At 38.5% G+C, this 23726-nt stretch overlaps 2 protein-coding genes across 4 annotated transcripts; both read left to right on the top strand.

Annotated features, from left to right (window-relative positions):
* Positions 1–774: 774 nt before the first annotated feature.
* On the top strand, positions 775–16688 carry LOC133870874 (vesicle transport v-SNARE 12-like). 3 transcript variants are annotated; one of them, XM_062308127.1, is made up of 8 exons: positions 775–935; positions 10084–10183; positions 10283–10408; positions 14186–14386; positions 14654–14712; positions 14798–14986; positions 15777–15947; positions 16202–16688. In XM_062308127.1, the coding sequence occupies exons 6-8, from the start codon at positions 14807–14809 to the stop codon at positions 16355–16357; spliced, it is 507 nt and encodes a 168-aa protein (XP_062164111.1). In that variant the 5' UTR covers positions 775–935; positions 10084–10183; positions 10283–10408; positions 14186–14386; positions 14654–14712; positions 14798–14806; the 3' UTR covers positions 16358–16688. The 3 variants fall into 3 exon arrangements, with proteins under 3 accessions (XP_062164111.1, XP_062164110.1, XP_062164109.1); XM_062308126.1 differs by lacking the exon at positions 14186–14386 and adding an exon at positions 7605–7663; XM_062308125.1 differs by lacking the exon at positions 14186–14386.
* Positions 16689–21641: 4953 nt separating this feature from the next.
* On the top strand, positions 21642–22850 carry LOC133871646 (uncharacterized). Its single transcript, XM_062309075.1, has one exon. It carries the CDS (start codon positions 21642–21644, stop codon positions 22848–22850), a length of 1209 nt encoding a protein of 402 aa, XP_062165059.1.
* The last annotated feature ends 876 nt before the right edge of the window (positions 22851–23726 follow it).

The following is a 23726-nucleotide window of genomic DNA, read 5'->3' as shown; positions in this document are numbered from 1 at the left end:
TCCGGTTCGTTCCGCCCCACTTCGTAAAGACCGGATTTCATATTTAAAATCATGGATTCGAGTACAAAATCGAACTACTCCTGTGGAGCGTGGCGGGTCGTAGGGGTAAACATTTTAAAATCCCGAATACCTGTTCCTCCTCGTCTAAAACAAAACGGGATTTGATTCCTACACAACACCACCACAACAACTGCACAATACTCCCTCACATAGGAGTGGGCTCCCACACACTAGGCCCCACCCCATGTGAGGGAGTGTTGTGCAGTTGTTGTGGTAATGTTGTAAATCTATCATTTTCCAAAACTATAATACCTACAAAATTCTTCTTAAAAAAAAGGGATTTGATTCTTGTACAACATCAATACAACAACTGTACAACAATCCCTCACATGAGAGTGGGCCCCAGTATGTAAGACCCACCCTCATGTGAGGGATTGTTGTACAGTTGTTGTATTAGTGTTGTAAATCTAACATTTTTCTAAAAAAAAATCCTAAACTACTGAGTCCCTCCCTCCCTGTGCCACTCTGATCAAGATCCACGGCCGGATCCCAATTTGATAATCCAAGCTGTTCGTGATATTGAGCCCCTCGAACATGACACGTGTAATAAGAGAAACCTAGCAGGTGGGGATTTTTTGGTCTGAAATTCACAAGGGCTGGGTTCCAATTTTGTACACGTGGCATATTTAAGACCGTTCAAGATACAAACGGTTTGGATTATTTGCCCGAATTCTTCAAATTCAGGCAAATAATTATTATTGTAAAGATCCTAATCCCTCAATACCCAAACTTCTTTCTTCATTTTCGTTCCCCTCTCGCCTTTCAGGCTTTCACCCTCACGAGTCACGTCCCTCTGAAACCTTCACTGTTGAATCTTTCACTCGTACTCGGAAGCTCAGCGCGATTGATCTGAGCCTGACCTCGTTGAATCTCAGGTACTTCTTCCACTCTTTGCTCTCCACTTTCGTGTTTGTTCGAGTAATTAAGGTGGTTCTATGTCAATTCATGGAAAGCATTGAATTTTTTGATGTTTGGGTCCTTAGAAAAGGAGTACAAGATGGGGATTGGGTGGAGATTAACTTTTAAGCTTTCGTGTTTATTTTTTGTTGTTGTGGAATATGAGATTTCAACTAACCTAACCAAGCCAAGTTGTTGTATAAAGCTCAACTGAATCTGGCTTTCTTGATTTCTCGAGCTCCAAGCTTTCCCCCTCTCAATTTTTCTGTTGACCATTGTTAGTGTTAGTCTGATTAAACAGTATTCTGAACTTGTCCTAGTGTTTATTGTTGGTTACTTCATTACCTGTGCACTTTGATAGGCTTTTGGATTTTCATGGCAAAAGGCATTCGATTAGTCTATTATGTCTATATGCTGCACAATGTGACAATTGCTTAATTAATTTTTTTTTGATAAGTAAGAAGAAAATTTTATTAGAAAAGCGAAAAACGCAATCAAGTATACAGGGGGTATACAAGAGAGACAATTAAGAAGAAGAAGAAGAAAGCAATACAAGGAAATCGTTATAACTAATCTCTAGAGGTGCTAAATACGCAGCCGTCCAGGAGTACAAAGAATGAAGAAAAAAGGAAGTGAGCTCCTCTATGGTTCTTTCTCTGTCCTCAAACTGTCTATCGTTGCGTTCCGTCCACAAGCACCACATAAGACAACAAGGAGCCATCTTCCACACGACCGCACTACGGGACCGTCCCCCCGACCACCAACATGCAAATAAGTCTAACACCCGAGAAGGCATCACCCAATACAGACCGAACCGGCTAAGGATGACATACCAAAGAGCGCGTGCAACCTCGCAATGAAGAAGAAGATGATCCACAGTCTCCCCGGTCATTTTACACATGCAGCATCTATCAATCACAATGACACGCTTCTTCCTGAGGTTGTCCAAGGTGAGGATTTTCCCTAACGCTGCCGTCCAAGCGAAGAAGGCCACTTTCAATGGGGCCTTGGTCCGCCAAATACTTTTCCAGGGGAAAAAAGAAGCTTCTTTGCAGGCAAGAGCCTTATAGAATGATCTAACATCAAAAAGCCCTTTGCGAGAGGGGGTCCACCAAAGCCTGTCCCCCCTATCTTGAGCCACCTTGGATGAATACAGTAAGGAGAAAAAGGAAGCCATAACGTCCACCTCCCAATCGTGAACATCACGGAAAAATCTGACATCCCACTGATAGGTGCCACTTACCACTACCAAATGGTCTTCTACCAAAGAATCCTTGACACAAGCTATATCATATAGAACTGGAAAGGCTTCCTTGAGGGACATCTCTCCACACCAAACATCATCCCAAAAACGAATCCTCGACCCATTGCCCAAGATAAGTCTGGTATATCTACAAAACAAGCTCCACCCCTTCCTAATGTTCTTCCAACTCCCCACACCGTGAGACCCAAGGGGAATTAAGGAACACCAACCAGCCCTAGTAGAGCCATACTTCGCATCCACCACGGATTTCCACAGAGCTTCTCTCTCATAAGCATAACGCCACAACCACTTCCCTAACAGCGCCTTGTTGAAAATTCTCAAGTTTCTAATGCCCAAACCACCTTCAGAAATAGGAAGACAAACCTTGGACCAACTGACCAAGTGGTATTTGAATTCGTCGCCTATGCCCCCCCACAAAAAGTCACGATGCAGCTTCTCAATGCGACTAGCAACACTGAAGGGAATAGGGAATAGAGAGAGAAAATATGTAGGAAGGTTGGAGAGAGTACTCTTTATAAGGGTAACCCTACCCCCCTTCGACAAATACAACCGCTTCCAGCTAGCCAACCGCCTCTCAATCTTCCCAACAACTTCGTCCCAACAGGACTTAGCCTTGAAAGGAGCTCCCAACGGAAGACCAAGATACTTTATAGGAAGAGAGGACACTCCACAACCCAATATGTTAGCCAGACCGTCCATATTATCCACCTCACCCACAGGAACCATCACAGATTTGGCCAGATTAATCTTCAATCCTGACACAGCTTCAAAAGAAATAAGAAGCATACGAAGATAATGGAGTTGATCAGAATTAGCCCCACAAAAGACTAAAGTATCGTCTGCGAACAATAGGTGAGAAATGTTAATAGCTTCGCTGTTGCCAGAACCCACAGAGAACCCTGAAAGGTAGCCCTTTTGAACAGTAGCGAAGAAGAACTTACTAAGAGCCTCCATCACAATAACGAACAATAGAGGTGACAGAGGATCACCCTGTCTAAGGCCACGAGAGCTACTGAAAAAGCCGGTTGGGGAGCCATTCACCAGCACAGAGAATCGCACCGTAGATATACAGTGCGCTATCCAAGAGCACCATCTCTCCCCAAAGCCACATCTTCTCAACATATACAATAAAAAATCCCAGTTAACGTGGTCGTAGGCCTTCTCAACATCCAACTTACAAAGTAACCCTGGTTCGCCGGATTTGATTCGACTATCCAAGCACTCATTGGCAACAAGAACTGAATCAAGAATTTGCCTGCCTTTCACAAAAGCATTTTGAGGGGATGATATAATCTTCTCCACCACCTTTTTAAGTCTATTTGCAAGGACTTTTGCAATGATCTTGTACACACCACTAACAAGACTGATAGGACGAAAGTCCTTAAGATCCACAGCCCCAGACTTCTTCGGAATTAAGGCAATAAAAGTGGCGTTAACACTTTTAACAAACTTGCTTTGAGAATGAAAGTCCCAGAAAACCCTCATAAGATCTGTCTTGATCACATCCCAGCAATCTTGGAAAAACGCAAGAGAAAACCCATCTGGACCAGGTGCCTTATCTCGATTCATGCTTTTCACCACCTCAAAGACCTCCACCTCCTCGAAAGGAAGTTCTAAAGAAGAGGCCTCAGCTGCATCCAAGGTGTCGAAAGCAATATTATCCATTCTAGGTCTCCATGGGAAGGGTTCTGTAAAGAGAGACTCATAGAATTGAGTCACATGTTCTCTGATAACCTGCTGGTCGGATGAAACAGAGCCATTGATGGAGAGCGACTCTATGGAATTAGACCTCCTGTTCGAGTTAGCAATCCGGTGGAAGAATTTAGTACATTTATCACCCTCTTTCAGCCACAGAACCCTAGACTTCTGTCTCCAACTAATCTCTTCCTGCAAGGTAGAGTTCTCCAGATCTCTGATGACCGCACATTTCCTCTCCTTTTCTTCAGAAGATAAACCTTGTTGTTCCTCCAACCTATCAAGAGTACATAACTCTTCCATGTGCAATTTTTTGCGAAGCTCCACATTGCCAAACTCCTGTTCATTCCATCTCTTGAGATCAACCTTTAAGGCCTTAAGCTTTTGAGTGAAGATGAAGCTAGGAGAACCCTGGAAGCGATAAGACTCCCACCAAAGCCGAACCCTATCCACAAACCCTTCCGCCTTCAACCACATATTCTCAAACTTGAACGGTCTGGAACCCCATTGAATGCCACTACAATCCAGTAGGATAGGGAAATGATCAGAACACAATCTAGGAAGCCTTTTCTGAATAGACCCTGGAAACTTGACCTCCCAGCCTGGAGAGACAAGAAATCTGTCAATACGAGACCAGGAGGGGTTCACCTGATTATTGGACCACGTGAAAGTCCCTCCAGCGAGAGGAAAGTCCATGAGGCCCTGCTCGAAAATAAAGTCAGAGAACTCCATCATAGCAGCGTTAAGGCGACCTTCCCTAGACCTTTCAGCAGGAAAACGAATGACATTGAAATCACCCCCAATACACCAAGGCATCTCCCACCAAGAAGCAAGGCCAGCCAGCTCGTCCCAGAGCAGTCTTCTGACAGAGTCAAGGTTAGGACCGTATACCCCCGCGAAGGCCCAAGTAAAGTCATCGGCAACGCTCCTAAAAGCACAAGCAACAACAAACTCCCCCACATACACATCCAATTTCTCAACAACCCTTCTATCCCACATGATAAGAATACCACCAGAGGCCCCGCATGAGGGTAAGTAACACCAATCAACGAAGTGACATCCCCAAAGACGCCTCACTAAGCTGTTGGAGATGAACTCCAGTTTGGTTTCTTGCAAGCAAATAATGTCTGCCTTCCATTGTCTAATTAGGTTTTTAACTTTCAACCGCTTGCTACCCTCATTTAAGCCCCTGACATTCCACGATAGAATTTTTGGCTTCATAAAATACCTCCAATCGCCCTCCCTTTACACCTACTCTGAGAGCTGCTTCCGCTTCTCGCATCATAATTAATAGAACAGGATAATCTATTAAGTTCTCTATTGAACTTGTTGCCCGCTTTCAGAGAAGAACCCGTCTCCTTTTTGTCATTTTCAGCAAGGATAGCCTCAAACACGGCTGAAAGCTGACCTTCATAGCCATCACACGTGACCCCCACCGACTGGCTATACTCCAGAATCGCCTTCAAGAAGTCCATTGGAGATTTTTTACCGGAGGAACCCCTGAAATTATCACCCGGACAGCAGCACAAAGGAGCCGGCTCTTCCTCCGGGGGCTCAATAAGCTTCATTCCATTCGAGGACCCCAAACCGGAAGGGGAGAAGAGAGTAATAGAGGCATCTTCAACTTCTAACTCCGAGGGATAAAAGCCCGAAGGCATCAAAGGATCCAACGAACTCCGACCAGCCCAGACAACCATCACTGAGTCTGAACCCATCCGAGCTATGGCAGGGACTTCCGGAATTTTAGGTACAACCTCCAACCTAGAACCGGGTAGCTCAGACCCGTTATTAAGAACCAGCTGGGATGTTACACTTTCCAAGGCAGGGACAACAGTCAGCCCTCCGGTACAGAGCAGTGGTGGGCATATGCCGGTGTCCACCACGTTGATGAGAGGCCCGGGACCTAACTCCAACAGCTTGGAGTAGCATGCTGGAGTTTGGATATCGAGAGGAGCAGAAACACCATCGTCAGTCTCTGTGTATCCCTCAGACTGAACCGCACTCCTGGCTATACCCTTTTCTTCCTTTTCTTCCCTTGTATCCGCATCTATGATAACAGAACGAGACCCCCTCTCTGGCCTGGAGGCAGACTCGACGCATGTGATCTCCAAAGACGTGATTGTCGTAGGAGGAAGACAAAACCCGCCAGAAGTCGACGCTCCTTCCAGAACCTCTTGACCATCGGAACCCGACACTGCCATCGGTTCTGTTACTGTAGGCGCTACTATAGGCGTAGCCCGATCAGCCGTTGAAACACTTGGGTTGGGCTTAGATTTCGGAACCCAAACTGTCCTCTGCTGTTTCTTCTTTCTGTTCTTTTTTCTCTTCCGCCTGTCACCATTGGGCTTGAAGCCCGGCCCAATCAACAGCAGCCCATCACGCACACTACTCAATGCTCGGTCCACCTCATTTTTCAACTTCTCCAGCTGGCTCTGCCAGAGCAGCAGAGAAGGTAGCGTGTCTTTCCCTCCAAACTTCTGAAATCCGTCGCTTTTATCACCAAAGGAGTAGTCTGACTTGCCTTGGAAAACAGCATGGGACTTTGCTTCCGATATAGGAAAACTCCTGTCCCCCTGCACAGTGTCGAAGGCATAACGGTCATGATGGTCTTTACCCAAGAGGTGCTCCGGCTGAACCTTCTTCAACCCTTCCTCCTTCGGTCGGCGAGGACCTGTGCATAGCACTTCAGCGAAAGATGGTGCTTTGTCTGTGGTTGAACCAGTAGCAGCATCAGTGCCGGCTCCATTATCGTGAACCCGCTCCATCGCAGGCTGAGGTCCAGTCCGTGCCGGCACTTTCCCTGCTGAGTCTGAGAGGAAGTCCCTGGTCTTACCCAGCTCAGCCAAGAAACTGCTCCATCCCCACCCATTCCGTCCTTCAGGAATGTAAATAATCCCTTTCAAACCTCCCACGGCATAGGCTGCTACTTCAATAAAACTTCCAGCTTTGTTGCCTCCTCGCCTTACAATGAAGACCTTGGACCCCTCCCTAAAAGACCTTACAAAATCCTTCCCTGTAAACCTCAGCACACTCTCCAGGGTCGAGAGCAACCATCCACAGCTCTGGGCACCAAGCAGAACGAGCCCTGAACAACTCCTCCTCCTTTCCTCCACTCTTACCACCGAGGCACCTTCTAACACCGAGAAGACAAACGTCTTGGATTCCACACAGCACCACCTCTCCATTCCTAATCTACTCTAAAGATCCTTAATAAAATTAACTAATCAGAAGAACTCACTCAGGGAAGGAAACCTTCTTGGGTCTATGATGAAATGTTAATATGTTGCCACTCATCAGATATCAATTCTGGAGCCATCACCGACCTTATATCTAGTATGCTAGAAAACTCCCCCCCAACTCCTATTCCTCTTAGATGCCTTTCTTGTATACTTTATGTGTACTTGATTGCGCTTTGCACTTTTTAATGATATTTCTCTTACTTATCAAACAAAAAAAAAAAGGTTCGACACCCCTTTGCTTAATTAATTACCTGCTGATATCTATTTGAAAAATAAAAAAAGGAGCTAATTGTTTTCTGTGAACTCTGTGTTGCCTAATTTTAATATATTTAGTTGAGGGTTAAAGGTTATTAAGGCGATGTTATCATGCACATGTTTTGTCGCAAGCTCATTCCTCTTTGTCTCTCAAAACACTCTCTTCCTATTCTCTCTGGCTCGATTGATTGAAGGTGGTGTTTGGGGTCTCCATTGAAATCACGATTCCTCCCTCTCGCTTGCTCGGTTGAAGGTGGGTTGCTTTCCTTTCAATTCGTTTTCATTGTTGAGCTTGTTTGTTTTGTTTGTCTTGTCTCCATCGAAGCCAATATTTGCACTGTGATGGTGGGTAGTGTGAAATGTGTGAAATTTGAGTAGTGGGTTTGAATCCCCTCTGTTCAGCAGCCGCAAAGCGATCTGCCTCTTCAAACTGTTCATGACCCGTGTTATTCCATCTAATGGAGGTTGTGGATTAAATCACCGCCAGATTACATCCATTCCAAGAAAATCTGAACCCTCTATGGGAAAACCTGCTCGACAATTTGTTTTTTTTTGTTACATAAACCTGCTCGACATTTAACGTCGTGGAAACTGTATATAAAGGGTCTGAAGTGCGCCATTTTCGATTTTCATCCTCATTTTTTCTCAGTGCTGCATCGTTGTCATTTGCATTCATAGCTTCCATATATAGTGCAAAGCCTAGTGAAGCCCTTATTTTTAACCCATTTTGTGACCAAAGCTTAGGGTTTTGTTGATTGTTTTGGTACCCAATCTAAGGTGATTCATTAGGGTGAGTTTTTTACTCTGATACCTTACAGTTTCACTATGCTTCAGTGTTGAATTATTGTATTGTGAATGATTAGAGATTTTGGTTGTTGTTTAGGTGTATTTTTTCTGTTGGGTTGTGTTAAATTTGTTCTAGGTTGTGGATTTGGATGCTTGAAATTTGGGATGGGTGGATTTGAGAATTGTTTAAAGCCTGAGTTTGGACTAACTCTATTGTTCTCTTTCTTTGTATGGTGCTCGGAGATGATTTATTGTCTTAGGTGTGAAATTTTATATGGGGTTTGATTTATGTTCTTGCTTCATGAATAAGTGCTTATCTTTTCTTTGTTTCTCTTTAATTTTTAATTTTTTAATTTGTGATTGATTTTGTCATTGTTTATAATTGTTTGTCTTTGATTAATTTCTATTATATTTTGAACTGTAAGGTTGCACAATTCATGCTTGTATATATCTCACCCAAAATTTGGTTTTTAAAGGGCTGGCTTGAGGCTTTATATTTTTGTTTTGTTTTTGTTTTTTTTTGTGGAGAGAGAGGTTATGTAGACTGTTCTCTTTATATTAAATCAAAGGAGTTGGGGGTCGATGTGGTGAATAAAGACATGGTGTCCAGTGATTTAATAAAGGATATGCCTACAGCGGTTGTCTTGATTTGGGTGTAAAGTTGTGGTAGCCATGAAATATGGTAGTACATGGGTTCAGAGTATGTTTTCTGAAAATGAAATACAAATATGTAGCTTAGATTGAAATGGAAATGAAATAACTCGTTTGGGCTACCCACACTTTTTAAGGCTTTGATAAGTTGCTTTGGAGAGTAATGGTAGTTTGAAGTTCTGTGTTAAGTTGCTTTGTTAACTATGACCAAATTAAATAGTTCAGTGTGCTGTATGTATGTCTTTCCATAATGATATATAAAAGATCTTCTAAAAACACAGTTTACAGTATAATAAAATCTGTTTGTTTTTTTATGTCTGTTTATTTTTTTTGATAAGTAAGATTTTATTAAAAAGCGCAGAGGGGCGCAACCCTAGGTATGCATACTAGCAAAATGTTATCTGCTAAGAAAGAACTGTTGCACACTTTTGGGAAGGAATGTGAAAGAAATTGTTTGTTTATTCTTCCTTTTTGTAGTACAGGTTGTGTATCTTTTGGCAGAATATATCTAAAATGAACTCATCAGTTAAACAGATCGGACAGGCTGATTTTATTCTTTTTTCTTTTTCTTTTATTCTTTTTTTTTTTTTTTGTGTGCGCGCTGATTTAGGTAATTATCTGTTTTTTTTTTGTTTTTTTAAATAAAAAGAAAACTTTATTTGATAACATTTGACTGGAGTTGGACTTGGGGAATGCATCAACTAGGGTAGATTTTCTAATTGGCTTTCCTATTATTTTTATAATTTTTTTGGGAATAATCAAGCTTCTCCTCCCGGTCATTTCACGCTGGACCAGCAGCTACTGTATTTTTCCTCTTTATGTATTTCTCAGTAAACTGAAGCATCTTCTAAACTTTGAACACTTATAATATACACAAACATGTGTTAACTTTAAGCCGAACTACTTGAGGTGGGGATCATTGCTGTAGATGTTTCGTGTTATAAATGGTTGATGTTTGATATTCAATTTTGGTTTCATGACAGTTGGAAGTGGTTGCTTTAAAACCAATAAAAAATAGTATTTATTTAAAGTAGAGAATATTTAGAGAGTTTAATATTTGATGCTTTTAAAAAAGTGGATAGTTAAAATAACAAAAGTATATTTTTTAACCAAAATTTGACTAAACTTTGAGGAGTTCACTAGAAATGCTCTTAGTCCGCAAAACAAATGAGAGATAATCTGGGCTGTCCCAATTAGATGCAACTCTCATCCTTTTCATGAATTTTTTATGTCCAGATCCCTTCCTATGAAAGCAAACAATACTTGCAACTAAATTACAGTGAAACGAACGATTCCTCTTCATATGGTCAAGGGACCGATCGATCTTCAATCAAAGGTAGATCTATTGTTTTCCCACATCTTCAATTTTGACGATTTTTCTTCTAAATTTATTCGGTTGAGGTAGAACTTGGGTTTTGATCTTCTATATATGAAGGGGGTTGCATAAGAGGCTTTGAGAAAGAGATGAGTCAGGTATTCGAAGGGTACGAGCGCCAGTACTGCGAGCTCTCTGTGAATCTCTCCCGAAAATGTAGCTCGGCTAGTCCTCTTCCTGCTGGAGGTAATACCCAACTTCCCTCTTTAAATCAACTATGCCAATTTTCATGTTATTTACTAATTCAATGTTTGCCGAAGTAGGTTCTTTTAGAGTGAATCATTGTGTTTGCTCTACTTTTGGCTCTTATATGGACCAATTGATTGCTAAAATGTTGTGGGAAAGGAGAACAACCTCTTTTAACTTAACCATTTATATGATTTTTGTTCTTTTAAATTTTTTGCTTTCCAAAACTTTTTTGTATTATTATCTATGGTTATAGTTGATACTATATTGTGGGTTTCTAATGAACCCACTGAGCATTTCCAGTATAAGATGCCTAATCATTCTTGATTTTTGGCATAAAGCACTCACACCAAGAACATGGGATTTGATAATTGATAAACCCCTATGTATATGAATATCAGCAGGGATGGAACCAAGATTTTTCATATGGAGGGGCCAAAGTATGAATGAGGGGTCAAAATTATTTTTAGTAGGGGCCAAACCTAATTTTTAAGCCTAAAAATACATATATATTTAACTTAATAAAAAAAATTAAAAGAAAATTTAAAAACCAAGGGGGGCCGTGGGTCTATACATGAGTCCGTCCCTAAGAGTATTCCCAGCAGTTACCCCAACCATTTTCCCTAAATATAGGAAACAAAACTACTTTTTGCTTCCCTATCAAAATACACCCCATAATAGCTTCACTTTACCTTTCCCTATATCAATTAAATATTATTTCTTTACTTTTTTTTTTTTTTTTTTTTTTATACTTTTTTTTCTTTATTATTTTATCAATACTTTTCAACTGCTAGATTCTTTTTTTTTTTTGATAAGTAAGAGAAATATCATTAAAAAGCGCAAAGCGCAATCAAGTACACAGGAAGTATACAAGAAAGGCATCTAGGAAGAAAAAGAAAACAATACAAGGAAATCATTAAAACTAAACGATAAAGGTGCGAGGAACGCCTCCGCCCAAGAGTACAAAGAATGAAAGAAAAAGGAAATGAGTTCCTCAATAAATCTTTCTTTGTCCTCAAACTGCCTATCATTGCGTTCCCTCCACAAGCACCACAAAAGGCAACAAGGGACCATCTTCCACACAGCTGCACTCTGAGAACGACCACCCGTCCACCAGCAAGCGAATAAATCTACCACCCGAAACTGCTAGATTCTATCCCATGTGCAACGTTTATTCTTGGTCATTTTTGGAAGAAGAGCAGAAAGGAGAGGAATGTTGCGTGTAGAAGATGATAAACATGTATGGGGAGTTGTGATAGGAGAGATAGTGTCTTTTTTTATTATTTTAATATGCATTGGGTATGCTACAGTTCTACCCAATGCATCGAGTAGAACTGTAGCATTCCTAGTGTTTAAGGAACATGTAGGGAAGTTGATGTAGGCCCCTTTTTATAATTTTTATTTCTTTATTTTTATTTTTTATTTTTGACATTTTCCCTACATATAGGGAACAAAATCAAATTTAGGGTAATTGCTGTGAATGCTCTAAATATTGAGTAATGCTACATACCACCCTTGTGTCCCCCTAAAATTGATGTGGCTCTTCAAAATTCACTAACGATTTTAAGAGCCACATCAATTTTGGAAGGACAAAAGAGAGCACAAGGGTAATATGTTGCATTACTCCTAAATATCAGCCTCACTAATATATGGCATTTCAATCGGTGTTAAACTAATAAAGTGGTGCTTCACTGACTAATAATGAGTTATAGAGATGCAATCGCACCAGACAATATTTAGCAGGTGCTATTATCATTTGATCTGGTATAGCTATGTCAGATAGTGTATTTATTTGGATGATTGAGGATGAAAAATTTGCTTGTCATCAGGCTTTACTAGTTTGCTTAGAGCATTCCTAGTGATTCGAACTAGCTACTCTTTAGCTAAAATTTGGCTAGAAATCTCACTTTTTTTTAGTAGCTAGCCACTTTCCAAAAGCACCCAACATCAAACTCTCTAAATCTTTCTCTACTCCATTTAAATATTCTTCTTTATTCTTACTTTACTCTTTATTCCAACGGACATATTTTTCCAATGGTTAATAGCAAAACAACCTGCCAAGAGTAGAAAGAAAGCAAATTCAAATAGCATTAAACTGAAAAACTGTTAATAATGAGCCATATTATCTTTAAGTTTCTGAAGGAAAGGACTAAAGTAAGGAATTCAAAACCACGTGAAAAAAAGTGAATAAACCTGAATGTGGGATAAATCACATTATGCACCATCTGAAACAAATATATCATCTTCCTCTATACCAAGGTTTCTATAAATGTTGAAGCAATTGCAGCTCTCAAAGCCTGTACAGATCAGCAACAATGTTAGCCTTCAACAATCATGAAGTTTATCATCAAAAGGAAATGGAAATCTCAAATCAGAAGGGCCCATAAAAACTGGGAGGCTTATATTCTTTGGCTTTGCTAATCTGCTCTTAGTTGTGTTTCGATTCTAAGCTTGATCAAATCAGTTATGAACCTAGAGGAAGGTCAACAGCCAGCGTAGAAACTTCATCCAAACCTTAATCAGCATGAATCCAGATATTTTGAGAGGTGAATGGCAACAACAACAAAAAATAAAAAATAAAATAAAATTGTATACATTAACAGTAAGAACAAAAAAAAAAAGACCTTACCATAAGAAAATGGTTGTATGACCATTCGCAATAACTTTCTAAAGAAACGACTTAAGTTTTCAACTATACACTTGAATTCTAGATCAATTGCTTGTATTATGCATAGTGCCCATGCATGTTTCGAGATCCCATTTCAGGCTGAATGTTGCCATATGAACATGCAAGGGCAACTCTGCATCTTCATTACATAATTTTGATACATAAGTAGTAGTTATTCATCACCAATAACGTGAGTATATGTTGAGATTGGAGACAAACTCATAAACATCAGAACCCAATTTGCAAATGAAGTATCTACAATTAACAGAAAAGCTCAACTCCATGAAATAGTCAAATAGGAATCAAGAATAACACATACCTTTTCACCCTGCTCAGCTCCATAACCACTGTAATCCTTGAGTGTTGACAATGCACGTGATCTCTGCCAAAACAAGAATGATTTGAGTCAGTAGTTAAACAAGCAACAATTCTGCTCAATCAGAAACCAGATAAGATGCAAAACTGTGTGGAATTTCATATGGACATAAGAGAACAAGAACATGGAATAGTTTCAATTATGTCAAGCTAATGGCAGTCCTAAAAATCTTGTTTGGTTCAGTACTTGATCAAGGATTCTGGAAGTTGAAATAATAGACCTTAATTTCTAGTTAGCTATTAGGAGGGAGAGAGAGAGAGAGATTAAGCTTCATAAATTACACATCTCTCCCAGTTTCCAAACTGCTTTTGTTGTTTTCTGTTATAGTTTGTGATTCCAATCGGTTAATAGAAACATTTGGAAAAAGAAAAATATAAGTAACCATAGAAACAGAAGAGACATAAACCACATCCAAGGAGATGAAAATTTCCTCAAGCCATCTCATAAATAACTGACCCTCAGACCTCAGTGCTCAAATGTTAACCTTGACACAAGCATGGGCCCTAATTGAAATCAAATTGGAGATTGTAAGCAATTTGTAGATTGGATATGTCCAAGAAAATTCCTCTAATTAGAAATTATGATAGAATTGAGCCCAAGACAGAAAGGCATAAGAGAGAGAGAGACTTGCAGAAACTGTGCTCTTTCAACATGAGATCCACAAAATCGATACAATATTGACACAAAATCGACATTACCTTGTCTCACCGTTTGTCCTGATCACCTTCTTCAGATCCATGAAAACCATTGTCGATCCCCGGCGAAGTGTAGCGGTTGATGACCTCCTTCGACCAGAAGCGCAGGGGCTGTCGCGGAACAAAATGCAGCGACAGCGGCTGTTCGAGATGGATGCGGGAGAGAGAGTGAGAGTGCGCACAGAGGAATATAAAATGAGGAACAAAGAATTTGGTGTAGCTACTTTACATCGCTAAAGGTAGTGAGTATGACAAACAAAGCTATTTTAGAGAGGGTATAAGCAAGTTCATTAGAGAGGGTATTTTAAGGGGACTAGTGGAAATTTGGCTAAAAGCTATTTGAGCTAGTTCACTAGGAATGCTCTTACTTCTTAGTAAAATCATTTAGGCTGAGGTGGTGGAATGGGGCTTGTATGCATTTTTAGGTTTGGGAAATGTAAATTATCCATTTTCTGTTGCTTACGATTTTATGACCTGGAGCCATTTTTGTGTTACTATGTGTGCAGAGCAGAAGCAGCAGAAGGTCTCTGAGATTAAAGCTGCACTGGATGATGCTGATGTTTTGGTACTGTGTAGAAAATATCTGTTTTATTTCCTTTGCTGGATTTCCCAGATTTATGCATGTAACTTCTTTTTTTTCTTTGGGTCAGATTCGAAAAATGGACCTTGAGGCAAGAAGTCTGCAGCCAAGTGCAAAGGCTATGATGCTTGCAAAGTTAAGGGAATATAAATCTGATCTAAATAAGTTGAAAAGGGAATTTAAAAGAATATCATCACCTAATGCTGATCAGGCTTCCCGTGAAGAGTTGTTGGAGTCTGGAATGGCAAATGTGCATCCGGTATGTTTGGATCATACAGTTCTCTCACTCCTCCGTTCTAAATTTTCACAAACTATTTCTTATTTTAAGAAAATTGTGTTCTCTTTGTTAGAGAGTCATGACTTTAATTGGAGCTCATCGAAGATGATGATCTCTTGATGTAACCTTGTAGAACTCTATGTACTGTTGTGTCTTTTCTTAATAATTTGCTGTATAATTGTAATTTATTTCAGTGCCAAAAAGTTATTTCATTTACAAATGTTTAAGATAAAATTGAGTTTAGGTTTTTAATGGAAGTATTTCTGGGGCGGAATCTTTTCCTTTTTTTTTTTTAGATAATGGAGTAGACATGTTTGTTTTGATAGAACAGAATGCTTTTATTGGATCCATGACTATGAGCTTGTTTATGTTTTTCATACTATTGGTTTGAAGAGATTTCCGTTTTGAATCCTTGTTTACAATGCTTGGTCCTATTCCCCAATAGGGCTGTGGAAGGTACACCCTTACTTTATCGAACCTCAGAAGATAACATGGCTTTACTAGTGTGAAAGTGTCTTCCCTAGATTTCTAATGTTACAATTTGAATTCTTTTAGGTTTAATCTCTCTCCCCCCCCCCCCCCCCCCCCCCCCCTTCTCTCTCTCTCTCTCTCCCTCCTGATTTTCTAGAATAATATAGGATATCTTACAAATATTTGGATTTTATTGTTGTCCCAATTATTAAATAATTTACCCATCAGATGTGACGCAGATGGTTTATATTCCGTATCTTTGGTAAAAAAATTTTTTTAGTCATTTATGGATGATATATAGGCTTCTGCTGATCAAGGAGAGAGAATGGCAATGTCAATGGAGAGATTGAATCAGTCAAGTGACAAAATTATGGAGAGTAGAAGAACCGTGCTAGAGACTGAAGAGCTTGGTGTCTCAATCCTCCAAGATTTGCAACAACAGCGTGAGACTCTCCTACATTCCCATAAAAAGGTATGTTGTTTTTCTTGATGTTTTGTTTCTAATTGTGGTTCATTATGTCTCAAACTTGATTTCTCCTGGTTTACGTGTATACCAATTGGACTCGATTAGCAAGCCTCTCTTGTATACAATTCACCTGCTCCAAAGGACCAAAGCATGGGTTTATTTGTAATCATTCTTGTTGGAGTGCCAAGTACCCCAAAACATGTGCATGATGCAGCAGCAGCAAGTAAATTTGTTGGCTGATGAATATATTTCTTTCGCAGCTCTATGGAGTAGATGATGCCATCGACAAGAGTAAAAAAGTTTTAACTGCCATGTCACGTAGGATGTCCAGGAACAAATGGATCGTCGGCTCAGTAGTCGGAGTTCTTATTGTTGCTATCATCTTTATTCTGTCTTATAAGCTTTCTCATCATTAACTTTTACTTCACGTTGTTTGGAGCACGGAGGAGACGCATCAAGTGCTTGCTTGTACATAGTCTCATCAAACATGTACAATTTATCTGCATTGGTGGATGCTTTAATAATTATATCATACTTGTGGTAGTTTTACCCTTACATTCTGTTTCTGCTACCATATGCTTTGGTATGACTTTTAGAGCCATGCACTGATGGTTGGGGCCTCAGTCTTCTGTTGGCATCGCTTTACAAACAAAGTGAACAGACCATCTGTATTTTTACTATTTTGCTGTTTGTTGCCGTTCTGGATTCTTGATCCTTGGAGTTAATTGACAGGGGTTTCCTACCAAATTTTTGTGTCCCTTTTCTTATCATTCTTTACTTGTAGGTAATATTTTATTTCATTGTGGTAATTATTTACTATCAAATTGCAAAAATGATGGTGTATTTTGTACATTGGGTGTAGAACTCAACAAAGATAGCATCTTTTGTTATGTTTTGTCTCATGTTGTCATTAACCACATTGTTTGAGGGGCCACCCTATTTTGCAAGTCTGCTGTGCCTGCTATCTAGACCTTTTTTTGTTCTTGACAAACGATTGAATTAAGAACCTTCTATCCCACAAATCCCATATCTGTGAGATTCGACCCTACAAGGAGATACCACTAGACTACCAAGGCTATTGTTGCCTCCATCTAGAGAATGAATTCGAGTGTGTTCATGAGCTACTAATTAACCTATTCATTGTATGTATAAATAAATGTTGTGATTGTTTAATATTTTTTGTAAATCTGTACTAATTATTATTAAGATTTTATTATTTAAATTAATTAGATAAATTCATTTGAATCTTAAACAATCTAATTTTGAGTCCCTATGTTTGTCTTATGGTATGTATTTACATTCATTACACACACATATAAATACCCACAAACCAACTCATATATACACATACATATATATTTATATTAAAATTCACAATTACAATAAATAAGTTATGTCTATTACTTTACGAAGATTTATTTTTTAATCCTTTTAAATATTTAAAATGTTCTCGTTACTAAATTCAAAAAAATGCTAAAAAAAAATAATAAAATGAAATTATACAATATATAAGAACTTATACAAGTTCGAATGTAATTTATTTTTTGGCAAATCGGTTTTTGTTTTTGTTTTTTAGAACAAAAATATAAATCAATTTTCTATTGTTTTTTTGGCTAAAGAAACGTTTGGTAAACTGTTTTTAAAAACAGTTTTTGAAAACAAAAAACTGGTTTAATTCCGTTTAGACAATTGATATATTATATAATATTATTATTTGTCAGAAGTATACTAATATTTATTTAAGTATGTAAATAATTAAATATAATATATTATATATGTGTATAAGTATATAATATATAATATATATAATTATATGTATAATAATTCTCTCGACGAAGGAAGAAAAAGAAATAAAACTAAATGAAAATACTGAAAACTGTTTTCAGACAGATGTATAAATTGTTTCCAAATTTTTTATTTTTGTGTTTTTGTTTTCAGTTGTTTTGATTTTTAAACCGGTTTGCCAAACACACAAACAGGAAAAAAAAAATGTATTTTACTGTTTTGGAAACATAAAAACTATTTATTTGTTCAAGTACTATTTATTTATGATCTTAGTTTTCGCACATTTATTAAGGCTCCGAATTTGACCCGTCGGCTTCAGGGATGTAGGGGAGAAAGTTGGCAGGGGAAGTGGGAACCGAGGGAGGAATTTCTTACGTTGAGACCAGTGCACCAATCTTTTCGGGAGTTTCCCATTTGATTACACGAGATTATAATCAAATTTGATTGTATTCAAATTGTTACGTCAAAAGGAGTTTAAACCAAGTGTAAACAAGCAAATTGAGTTGTTTTCCTGCAATAAAGTGGAGTAATGGAATGATGGTAAACTAAATGAATAAAAATAGAATTAGAGAAAATTAATGAGAAACACTAAGATTTTAGAGATAAATTCCATAATTAAAGTCCTAAATATCAAACTTAAACAACTAAAAAAAAAAAAAAAAAAAAAAACTAGAACCAGTCAAAACTCCTTAGAAGCCTTTTAAATAATCCACTTCGTCACTGAGTTAAAGAGAAAAAACTGCAGCAAAATAATCCCATAGGTTTTTTTGAACAAAAACCTTCAACCTTAGCTTCATTGCAGAGAATCAAATTAACCCCATAGGGGATTACACAAGGCCAAATCCAATACACACAGAAGGTGAAATATTATTAAGTTACTACACTTAGTATTTTTATTTACATAAATAGACCGTTTGTTTATTCAGGTGTCATTTTTTTGATCTAATTAAGAAGGTAGGTATGGGAGACCAACTCTAACTATTTTAGTTAGGCGTGACCATAGTAGCACCTATCCACTGGAAGCTCTATAGAAGGGCCTAGACAGTAGGAACTGCAAGCGCTCTCTCAAGTCTGGCTAAGCCAAAGCTTAACCTAGCCCCATCAGCGCATCAATGGGACTCAAGGTGGCTAATACTATTATAATTAAAGATTCTTATTTCAAGCAGGCGCCCTCTCAAGTTTGATTTTAATTTTTAAAGGTGTTTATGGCTGTATTTTAGTTGTTGAAATTATGGTTGGATTTTGTGTTAAGCTGTGTGGGTTTTGATGCTCTCTCTCTCTCTCTCTCTCTCTCTTGCAAACATATGTTGTATCTGGTTTAATTGCAGGTAACTAACTTCGTGCTGGTTACTAAATGATAATGTCTTGTTGATTATGTTTGTGTTTCAGAATTATGCAGTTGACAAGGAAATGGTTGTAAAGTGTGAGCAGGTTGTGTCTGATGCATGCCATGGTCTTGAATAAATTCAAATGCTATAGTTTCATATATATAGAATCCAATTAATTAAGTTACGAGTATTTGCTTTTAAAATCACATTTTCTAGTCAGGTATATTTTTCTCCGATATGTACGTGTTCAATATTATTTGTTTTTGCGTGCTAATGCTTTAATAATTAACTGTTAATTAGTGCTTATACAATCAATGATGCTGTTAGAGAGGTAATACTGAACTTAATGGTCTTTCTACCATTTCCTACCGTTTAAAAAAATAAAATAAAATTATTACATGTCTAGCACGAAAAAAAATGTTACCTATTCCTTCTTGTGTTTCTCTTTCAACAAAAGGAGAGCTCCATTTTGATTCTACCTGGTTACAAGATCCTTGCATTTTCTGTAGTCGATCATTAATGTCTTCCCCGGACTAGCAAATTAAGATAATTAAAGCCACAATCCTACGTAGTTCAAAAGTCTCTTGAGTTTGGCCAAAAAAAGAATTGTTTTAAGGAAATATTCTTAATTTGGTTTTATACCAGTCTTAATTTGTTTTTTTTTTAAAATTTTTTTTTTTATATGTATTTAATGCCGTTTTAAACAATAAGCGGCATTAAAAAAAATTATGCCGCTAGCTTCTCCTCTAACGCCGTTTGCGTCCTACGCGGCACAAAAATAATTTAAAACCGCCACTTTAATACCAGTTGAGAAGCGACATTAATTAAGCTGCACAAACTTTATATAGCCTAAAACAGCATTGAAAAAGCAGCACTAAATTTAGTTTTTTTTTTTTTGTAATGCTCTCATCCTAATACGTATTCAGCCATTTGAAGAATTTTCCTAATTGACGCCATTAAACCACCAGAACTGATGATTAGTCACATGTCTTTGTTAGTGAGTAAACCAAACTTTATAATCCACATGACCAAAAAAAGAAAAAAAAAAAAAAGGATCATCTAAACCCTATTCAAGCCTTATCTCTTTTGTCAAGCAATGCCACCCCAAACTCGCGTGTAGATTCACCAAAATATCTGAAAAAAGAAACTATTTTGGAGAGTTAAATTACTATTAAAAAAATAAACTCTACAAAAACCTTAACAAAATGGTAATTTTTATTTGGTGAGTGAACGAGGTTCATCGTTCCCTATACATACTTGCTAAGTAGGTCGAGTAATGTAATGCCCCACTTGTCGGCAAGTGAAGGTAAAACACTAAGGTTATTGAGTATTGTTCACTTACCAAAATAATAAAAAATAATAAAATTTCTCTTTTCATTTTTTATTTATTTTTCCCACTAAAAGCAAATGTTCATTTCTCTGAGGCATTGAACGAGAACTAGGAGAAAAAATTTGTCCGTTAAAATAAAATATATTCAGAAACATGACCGATAAGAAAAGACAAACATTCAAAGATATAAATATATGCTAGATAGAGAAATAATAAAGAAATATTTGATAACGAATATTTAAATAGAATAGTAAAAGTGGATAACTAAAATGACGAGGTTGCTTGGTTGCTTTAAAAAAATAGATAGTTAAAATAAAAAATTTTGAATTTTAACTATTTTGGATAGTAAAATCTGGTGAGGCAATTGAGAATGAGAAATGTTAGATTTTATTCTAGTGTCTTTTTGGTGTCCTTTTGAATGACGTAGATTTAATTTTTTTGTTTAAAAAATTACATTTTGTTAGTCACCTTTTGAAATAATATTTTATTATTATTATTATTATTAAATCTATATTATTCAAAAGGACACAATAAAAACACTAAAAAAGAATTATAGCATTTCTGATCGAGAATATGCTCAGCGCTTTCATAGGAGAATCTCACTGCATGCATGAATTGAAGAAGAGAGATAAAGATAGAACGTACCTAATAACAAACATCCAGCAATGGCCAAACTTATTTCTCGTCGTTGCACCATCCGCATACGTTTTCCCTGCCAAATTTAGCCATTTCCTTTGAAGCCTTCTCCCTCCTATATACTCCTCTCGATCTCCTCAATCTCATCTCTCCCAAGACCACCATCCAACCATTTCTGTGTCCCTCCGGCCACAACCATAAAAAGAAAGAAACAAAAAAAAAAAAAAAAAAAATCGAAACCTCTGTCTCCTATCGGTGCATGTCTCCCGCCTAATCTCAAATGTGTCGCTAACAAGGGCAACGTTGGAGATATATATCACCGATCGATCTAGGGTCGGGAAAACAAGAAATGGAGGTGCAGCGGATGAGGCAATTGATGTCGTTGTGGTCTACAGTGCAAAGCACACGTGTGGCCCTCGTGGGTGGAAATCACACCGCCGCCAGGTTTTGCACTCGCTAACTTCTTTTGGCTCTCTCCCGCTCCCTCTCCTACCTAGCTAGCTCTCTTCCACCAGCGACAAAAAAAATTTCTGATCACTACTTTTGTTATCGTTCCCATTTTTTTAGTACGTACCCTTCTCATAAAAACAAGAACACCACCATATTCTAGAATTTGCGAAAATGGTGGGCATTGACATGGCTCAAGGTGTCCGCGCATACACCAAACGCTACGATAACAAAATGCTTGGATTGTACCCTTATGCTCAATATTTGATAATTAGGCTCCCAAACTCCAGGGTTTTGAGGCTTCTCATTCGCTCCATGCTTTTGACATTGTTTATTGTTTCGCTCCCTTGGATAGGGTCCATCGTTAGAGAATCCTCAACCTCTTCACCACCCATTATTCCTGATCAGGCTAAAGTTGGTGCTAATGAACTTTTGCCATTGCTCTTCCGTGATTTGATGAACGAAGGAATCCTGAAAGTGGGGGAGAAAGAGAAAGCTGTTTTCCTTAGCAATGGAAACGAGGAAGCCATTCACAGTCCAATAGAAATGGACGTCATCTCCGTCACAGATTCGGAGCGACAGAGCTTGATTCCAAATGAAACTTTCGACTTTGCCATGGCATCTAACTTCCCTGTTGCCGCGGATTTCATCGACAGAACTCTCAAGATTGGCGGCATTGTCATAGTTGAGCTCAGTCATGAAAACCCATCCGTTGCATTCCACAAGCCATCCAACTACAAAATCGTGTACATCAAGAGGTTCCGCTCGACCGTCATGGCCATGAAGAAACTCAATTCGGCCACACAAAGAAGGCTATGTGGGTATGCTCCGGAAGCAAAGAAGGCGGCGCTTAAGAACCTCGAAGACGTGTTGCTTGAACCGCCAAGGGCCGGTTCAGGGAAATCAAGCCGCTATTTGAAACGAACCAAGTACCTTCCTGATTTGATGGGCGACTCCCTCGAGAGCTACCCTCGCCGGGTGTTCATACACGTTGGCTTGCCAGAGAAGGAAGGCGGCAGCGGAACTGGCTGGTTCGCGAGGCATTACCCGACGAGGAACAAGGACTTCGAGATGTACAAGATTGAGACCGTGACCGGAGGGTCCTCGGGCAAGGAGGTCCCACAAATCGGCATGTCAGATTGGTTGAGGAATAACGTGAGAGACGAGGAGTACGTAGTGATGAAGGCGGAGGCGGAGGTGGTGGAGGAGATGGTGAAGAGCAAGGCGATAAGGTTGGTGGACGAGCTTTTCTTGGAGTGCAAGCCACAGAGGCACAATGGAAGAAAGGAGATCAATGGGGGAAGGAGGGCTTACTGGGAGTGCTTGGCACTGTACGGACGGCTGAGGGATGAAGGTGTTGCGGTGCACCAGTGGTGGGGTTAATACTTAACAGAACAAATAATTCTCAGAGAGAGAGAGAGTTTTTCCTTGTTTGTTTATACAATATTGTGTGTTTGAATTATTTGTTTGTTTTGGGCTTTTGATTGATCTATTAATTGAGTGTGCTGGTCATGAAGAAGTGTTTGGGTAATATTGAAGAGATCGATGCTGACACTACGTACGGAGGGATCGATGTTCCAAGAGGTGGAGGGGAGGGGTGTTAGAATTTGTTATATATTAGAGAAAATTTGGTTGATCCATTCCTTTCTTCCCTATTTCTTTCCTTTCATATTTCCTTATATATATATTTGGTACTCATATGTATTCTAATACTTTAACTCCTATAGAAAAATAAATCATTTTTATCATATTCAATTCTTTTTGGGTTTTGAATTTTTTTTTCGTGCACCTCTGTTGGACTTTTGATTCTTTATGTCATACTGATCATGGAGTTTTTCAGGTACATATATATCTAAAGGATTTGAAGTGATCTAATTATTGATTGACGTTGTTGTTAAATGCTGATCACTGTACGTAATTAGACGTATCTAAATTATTAACGTACGCCACATGTAATTTTACGTTTACAATTAACGTCGAGAACAGAAATTCCAGCAAGCACTGATTTTTTTAGTAATGAGGAAATTCTGTGTCGATCATATATATGAGCCAAGTGATAAATGCAATAAATGTTTTAATAAATTAAAGTGTGGCCTATATGTCACATGTAAATTACAAGCCGTTTGGTTGGGAGTAGTCTTTAATTAGAATTCTTGAAAATCCTAAAATATTATCCCATTTCGTTACATTTAAGTAAAGGGATCCAATTGCCGATGCATGTGTACGTATATGGATCCCCCTGGCTAAATTCTAATATCT

The sequence above is a fragment of the Alnus glutinosa genome, chromosome 6 (genome assembly GCF_958979055.1).
Source record: "Alnus glutinosa chromosome 6, dhAlnGlut1.1, whole genome shotgun sequence".
In the NCBI taxonomy this organism is placed as follows: Eukaryota; Viridiplantae; Streptophyta; class Magnoliopsida; order Fagales; family Betulaceae; genus Alnus; species Alnus glutinosa.
Note: the sequence above shows the minus strand (reverse complement) of the source record. Positions and strands in the feature narration are given on the sequence as shown.

Coding starts and splice junctions, on each gene's coding strand:
- LOC133870874 (XM_062308125.1), top strand. CDS start 10,312: ATGAGTCAGGTATTCGAAGGGTACGAGCGCCAGTACTGCGAGCTCTCT. Junction 14,987..15,776: donor GAATGGCAAATGTGCATCCG/GTATGTTTGGAT, acceptor GATGATATATAG/GCTTCTGCTGATCAAGGAGA. Junction 15,948..16,201: donor TCCTACATTCCCATAAAAAG/GTATGTTGTTTT, acceptor TTTCTTTCGCAG/CTCTATGGAGTAGATGATGC.
- LOC133871646 (XM_062309075.1), top strand. CDS start 21,642: ATGGTGGGCATTGACATGGCTCAAGGTGTCCGCGCATACACCAAACGC.